Below are 6,896 nucleotides of genomic sequence, written 5' to 3'. Positions count from 1 at the left end.
TTTGCTGGCAAGTCTTTTCCACTGGTATGCCCTGTGCTGGGAGCTGTCCACTGTCAGGTGGTGCTGAAATATCCACAAAGACCAAGCTGAGGTGCCTGTGAGTTAGGAACTGCAACAGCAAAGCCTGCTAGAGCTCAGCCTCACCACCAGAGCTTGCAGGCCGGCTGATGGTACACACTGACCAGCGTTCTGTACACAACGCGATGCACACCAAAGCTTGCTTGAACACGGTGCACAGAGAAGGCACACACCTTGCAACGAGACACCTCGTGACCTCCTCGACTGGAAGGACATCAAAACACATGACCGGTTGGAGTGACATTCTCCAAGGTTGCATCAAGGCCACAGGAGCCTGGCTTGAAGTGAGACCGCGGGGCGGCGCCTCATAACGCCCCAAAGGAGAGGCCCATGGCGTAGAAGCCCAGCCCCTTGAGCTTCTCCTCCGTGCGGGCCTTCTGCTTGAGGTGCACCTTGGAGTGCCGCTTCTTCTCGTCGCTGCGCGCGAACCTGCGGCCACACATGTCACACGAGAAGGGCTTCTCGCCCGTGTGGGTGCGGATGTGCGTGGTCAGGTGGTCGCTGCGGCTGAAGTTCCGCAGGCAGATGCGGCACTGGAAGGGCTTGTGGCCGGTGTGGATGCGCAGGTGGCGGTTCAGCTCGTCGGAGCGGGCGAAGCTGCGGACGCAGCCCTCCACCGGGCAGGCGAAGGCCTTCTCGTTGGCCTTGGGGCGGAAGCACTTTGGGGCGCACCGGTTCCGCCGCCCCTTCTTCCGGGGTTCGGCTGAAAAGCTGGAGAGCAGCGGGTTCGAGCCCGGGGAGTGGCCCAGGAAGTCTGGCATGGGCAGGGGGGGCTGGTGGTGGCCCAGCTCGCTGGACCTCAACAGAGTGGACACGGCCTCTCTCTGGGACAGCAGGGGCTCCAGCTCCTCCATGAGCTGGGACTGGAAGAGGTGCAGCTTGGTGTCGCTGAAGTCGCTGGAGAGCTGGCACTGGTGGCCAGCGTGCTGGAAGCCCTCCGCGGGGCAGCCAAAGCTCAGCCCGCTGGCGCCGCAGCTCCCAGAGTCCGTGCTCGAGGCGCTAGCCTCTGGCTGGCAGCAGGCGGACAGCAAGTTCTCGATCTTGGAGCCCAGGTGCTGGAAGCGGGACTGGGGCCTGTCCGGGCTGGGGAAGCCCTCCGACGGGTAGGAGGCCGGCAGGCCGCCATGCTGGGACCCCCACTGGGGTTTGAGTTTGTCCAGTGGGGGCTGGTACTTGACGTCCTCCTCCTGTTTGGGCTGGAAGGCCTTGGGCTCGAAGAGGCAGTGGGAGGAGCAGGCGCTGCCCAGGGTGGGCGAGGCGGGCACCTGGTGGCTGTCCTCCGGGTACCCGGGGTAGGCGGCCTGCTCCGGGTAGGCCTGCTGGACGGAGATGTCCAGGCTGGGCGCGCAGTGCGCGTAGAGGTCCATGTGGTTCTGTAGCGCCTCGGGCACGGAGTAGAGCGCCTCGCTCTGCCGCCCGTGCCGCTCCAGGCCGGAGAAGGGCGAGATGCCGAGGATGCCGGACATGAGGTTGAAGAGCGCCTCCTGGTCGTGGGCCTGCTCCGGCAGGGACTCGAAGAAGAAGGTGCCCGAGTAGTTGAGGGAGGGCGGGGAGGGCTGGTCCGCCAGGTATGCGTAGTCCGACGCCTCCTCCCGGGCTTCGGAGGGCAGGAACTCACCTAGAGAGAGAGAACGGAAGCGTTAGTTTAAACTGTAGCGCCTAGAGCAATGCAAGGAGCGAGTTTAAACTGTAGCGCCTAGAGCAATACAAGGAGCACGAGTTGTAGCGCCAAGACTAGAGCAATGCAAGGAGCGCGAGTTGTAGCGCCTAGAGAAATACAAGGAGCGCGAGTTGTAGCGCTTAGAGCAATGCAAGGAGCGCGAGTTGCAGCGCCTAAACTAGAGCAATACAAGAAGCGCGAGTTGTAGCGCCTAGAGCAATACAAGAAGCGCGAGTTGTAGCGCCTAGAGCAAGTTGTAGCGCCTAGAGTAATGCAAGGAGCGCGAGGTGTAGCGCCTAGAGCAATGCAAGGAGCGCGAGTTGTAGCGCCTAGAGCAATGCAAGGAGCGCGAGTTGTAGCGCCTAGAGCAATGCAAGGAGCACGAGTTGCAGCGCCTAAACTAGAGCAATACAAGAAGCGCAAGTTGTAGCGCCTAGAGCAATGCAAGGAGCGCGAGTTGTAGAGCCTAGAGCAATGCAAGGAGCGCTAGCTGAATGTTAAACAAAGTTAGAACTCCGCGCTATTTCCCACTTTATTCCCGTATTCATCACGTGCATGATTGAGTCTGTCCGTGGGGCTGGGGAGATACTACAGAAACTTTTCTTGTCAGCCAAAGTCCTTGCGTAAAGGCCAACCCCCCCCCCCCTACTCCCCCCCCCCCAGTGGCACTGCCCCCCTGCAGGGATTTTTAGTGGCGTGTTTTTTTTGCCCTTCTTGTGTGACTATTGCAAAATAGGACCAGAAATGAGAAGCGACTGCAGGACAGCTACTCATGAAGCCGTATTAAGTGTATATAGGGGCACACCTGCGTACAACCCAAGTGTCTAAACATCTGTATATGTTTACATACAGATACACATACGTACATACGTGTATGCGTATATCTCAAGATAAATATACATACTTATATGAAAAACATATAAAATTATATCTACACAAATTGGGCGTGCTCGTATATGTGAGTGGCACCGTGTGTACCTACACAAGTTCATGTATAAAGAGCTGCAAAAATGACATTCTATGTTCAGATATATCTCTGTACATAAATGTGCGTATTTATTGATGAGCTATGTATGGCTCTGCACATGCGCACATATGGTTGGGTATATATAGCCAGTCATGCATGTAAGCACAAATAATGTTCGCCCCGTGCACTGTTTCACAGACAGCCCTGCATCTCTTTGGACGGACCTGTAGCTGGTAACACACATCGTGCCCCCACGCTGCGTGTGGCCCCCAGGCAAAGGTTTACAGGGCCCCCGGAGGTCCCGAGCCCCTCCCCCTTCTGTCCGCTGGCCCCTCGGGCGGGGTAGCCCTCGCATGCCCGCCTGCGCGCAGACCCCGCAGCGGGACTCCATGCTGCCACCCCTGTGGCTGGCACTGCCAAGGCTGCCTGCCCGTCCCGGTGCCTACCTTCGGTGAAGCCTGCTGCCTCCCCCTGCGGCTGCGGCTCCGGGTACAGGGTCTGCTCCGAGCCCCCGGCCTCCACGCTCGGGTCTCCCGCAGGCGTGAGCTCCGCGTCCTCCTCGTACTTGGCATAATCCTGGCACGAGAAGTCCATGGTGCCCTGCATCTCCCGGGCAGCCCCGCTCTGTGCAGGAATGTCGAGGCGTGCCCTGCTGCTGGCAGCAATGGGCCCAGAGATGCTGCTCGAGTCTGCCAGGGGTGTGGGTATCCTGTGTGCCAAGGTGGTGGCGGGCACCCGCCGGTGCTGCCAAAGATGCGTCAGGGAGCCAGAGGCGCTGGTGCCAAGACCACAGGGCGATTCAACTCAATGCGCCCTATATAGCGCACAGCTCCCCGAAAGCCTCCCGGCGCTAGATGATGCTGATGCCAGAGAGCAAGGGGGCACGCAGCTGCCAGAGGTGTGCCAGTGACAGGTGGACGCTGTGCCAGAAGTGGGCACCTTTGCCAGAGATGCGACTGCTGCTGCCAAGGTAGTCCCGGGGTGCGCCAGGAAAGGCGGATTCTCCAACCAGAGATGTGGCACGAAGATGGAGACGGTGTTGCCCACATATGCCAGGGAGCCCCCGGTGATGCTGCTGCCAGGGGTGTGCCCAAGAAGTGCCAGGGGTTGCCCCTTCCAGAGAGGTGGCTGCAGGGTGCTGATGGCCAGGTGTGCCAAGGATGCCCCGGTGGTGCTGTTGCCAGGGGTGTGCCAGCTGCGGACGCAGGTGCCAGGGGGTGGGTGCCCAGTGCGCGGAGCCCTCCTCCGGCCTCGCCAGTGTTGTTGTGAGCCCAGCCTGCCACCAGCCCCTTTTATACCCGGCTCGCATCTTCCGCCGATGGCGGGCTCTCCATTTCAGGAGTCCCCCGTGATGCTGCTGTGATGTAGATGTCCATATATGGATACAGGATGTGGGCTGGGGAGCCCCAAAAAAGGAGCTCTCGGCGCGTGACGCGGCTGCCGTCGACCCTCCGCTTGAAATGCACCGAGGGCCGGGGTGCCGGCACGGTGCCCCCGGGGCAGGGGGGCCTCGGCAGAGGGGCAGCTTTTTGGAAGAGGGCAGGAGGGCGAGGTGGGGGCCCGGGGGCCTTGTCAGGGATTCCCGTGGGGGAGACCCCAGGTCTGCAACGTAATGCCACGACACTGAGAATTATAGCAAAATATTGCACCCTTTGAAGGGTTCTTTTATCACAGCCTAGCCCTGTCCAGATACACACCTGACGATAGTTACAGCCACTGGTTAGTGCGTGCGTAAAGGTGCATGCAGCTGCTAGAGAAATGGATAATATTAAGTGTTATTTTCTACAAAATACACGCTAGAGTTTGACACAAACACTGTTTTTCTCTCTCTTTTTTTTTATTCTGCAAAGCATTGATCCTTTACACGCACTGACAGTGCTCACGGGGCATGTAACATAGCTCAGTCGGCTGTGCGCAATGCGCATGCTGCAAAGATCCGTTTTCGCAGGTTCGAGCTCGCTTACTGACGGCGTGGCGTTTCATGCTTCTGAAGTGGATAAAATTAATACTATTGGTTTTAGACATGACAGTAATGTTAAGACGTAATGCGTTTAAGGGTGAAACTAAGGGGGTGGTCGAGAATTTTATTTTATGTTTTAGCATAGCTTAATAGAAGAGTGAGTGTTGTAAGTTGTAAGGGGGGACCTGAACTTGCCACTGACCTGGGAGGTCACTACCTGGGTTCCTGGACTACCGCAGCCCGAGCGCTGCCTGCTTGCTGACACCGGGCTCTCTGCCTCCCCGCTGCCTGCCCGCCGCCTCCAACCACCGCGGCGAGGCTGCAGATCGGGGACTACATTCGCCTAGCAAGGCGCGCTTCCTGTCCCGCCCCCGGAGGTGCGCTTAAGGCCAGCGCGAGCCCCCGTGTCGCGGGATCGCGTGCGGGTCGGCGCCCGGGGCTAAGCCCGGGCAAAGGGCGGGCCCTCTACGGCCCTCAGCGGCACGAGGAGGACGGGGACGGGCCACCCCCCTTGTCATCCCCACAAGAGAAGGTATAGTGTCTATTTTCACTTGTAGACGACTCATGGACTTTCTGTTTCGCCAACATAGTCACATCACCTAAATCATGACATCTAAGGGGGCCTATCCAATTTTCATTCAAAAAACGATGCCCGGGCCAGGAAATGGACACGTACACTCAAAATCATAGAACCCTTAGCACTATCAGCGAAACAAACACCGATGCTTGGCGTCAACTTCTAGATCCAATTCAAAACCTTCCACAAACCCCTGTCAGACCGGAAAAAATGTCTTACTGGGAGGAACTAAATGCTTTGTGCGGGACTAATTTTCTTCCTGTTATAGCCCCTGGCCCTGTAAAAGGCTCTACTATCGACCATTACGCAGATATTCTTTGCGATCCACGCGTATCACCCAAGGAGGATAGCAGCCAAGCTCGTGGACTGTCACATGGCCAAAGTGCGAAAAGGAAGCACGAAGGGGTTAACGAATACGAAACAGAAGTTAAAATACAAAAACTCTGTACTGATCCCTCATCGCCTGCCATAAATTCTATCTTACCTAAAATGCGCGCTGAAGCTCTGGATGACGAAGTAGCATCCCCTCGTCTGCAACTATTGCCCCAGTTTGAACTGATGATAAGATCTGTAATAGCACCCCTGCTTGACCAAATCAACATCTTAGGGGACAGGTTGACAAGCCTAGAGACTATCATTAAAGCCAATTCTTTCCCTCCCGCAAAGATTGATAGTTCTAATTGTTTTACTCTCCCTACTGCTCCCAAAGGGCCCCACATTACAAAAACTGTTCCAACTGTAAGTAAACCTCCCAACTGCCCACCTCACATAGTTACCAAAATCGCCCATACATCTGTGAGCAATACCACAAAAAATGTCTTTACCGATAGACAACCTCCCAAGAGACAACCTCCAACTGCCACCAAAATTGCTCGTAAACCTGCGTTAGCTAATTACTCTGCTACTAGAGCAGAACCTAACAGAGCAGCTTGTATAGATTTGCCTCCAGAAGCCGCCCCCTTTGTGCTCGTTCTTGCAGGAGTACCTGCACCCACCCACGGGAAACCTGAAAGACACCAGGACCTATTGCACAAGGTCCTGTTCTGGTTATCAAAAAATAGACCCCTGCCACCCAACAAAGACGGTGGTATCCTGAGCGTTAGAAGGGTGGGCTGGTTAGGGTCATCTTCTAAAGAAATTCCCGGGGACCTAGTTCTAGTCAAATTTAGGGACAGGCACACAGTCCCCTACTTACGGTCCTCCCTGCCCCATGAAAATGATGGCTCCATCTCCGTCTGGGATCTGTATGATTTTTATCCGAGTACCCCACCTATTCCCCCACCAAGATTAACAGCCTTACACAAATATCCCCTAGGTAAGGGTACTATCAATTCTCCTACCCTTTTTAGATCAGCGCTTGCTATTAGAAACCCATAGTGAATGTTTTATGAAAATCAGCAAATGTTTATGAAAATTAGAATTATGTAAATATGTATCGTGGTTTTATTGTAGCTGGTGTTTTATATTGATGTATACTTTTATGATTTCTTTGTGAAATCGAAATAAAGTTATGAAATGAAAAAAAGATGTTGTAAGTGTATAAGGTTTTGTGTCAACTAAAGAGTCGTCAATATAATGGGAGCACAGGGGGAAAGAAAAGAGGGAAGCAGGCCGCCCCCCACTCAAACTGAAGTATTCAAAATGTGGCCTCACC

The 6,896-nt window shown here is 55.6% G+C and overlaps 1 protein-coding gene across 1 annotated transcript; it reads right to left on the bottom strand.

Annotated features, from left to right (window-relative positions):
* Positions 1–383: 383 nt before the first annotated feature.
* EGR4 (early growth response 4) lies at positions 384–3,311 on the bottom strand. Its single transcript, XM_078677190.1, has 2 exons — positions 3,152–3,311; positions 384–1,696 (listed from the first exon to the last, which is right to left on the bottom strand). The coding sequence occupies exons 1-2, from the start codon at positions 3,309–3,311 to the stop codon at positions 384–386; spliced, it is 1,473 nt and encodes a 490-aa protein (XP_078533316.1).
* Between the last annotated feature and the right edge of the window lie 3,585 nt (positions 3,312–6,896).

Source organism: Lissotriton helveticus, chromosome 2_1 (assembly GCF_964261635.1).
Source record: "Lissotriton helveticus chromosome 2_1, aLisHel1.1, whole genome shotgun sequence".
NCBI classification, from domain to species: Eukaryota; Metazoa; Chordata; class Amphibia; order Caudata; family Salamandridae; genus Lissotriton; species Lissotriton helveticus.
The sequence above is the reverse complement of the archived record's forward strand: the minus strand, read 5'-3'. Positions and strand labels throughout refer to the sequence as shown.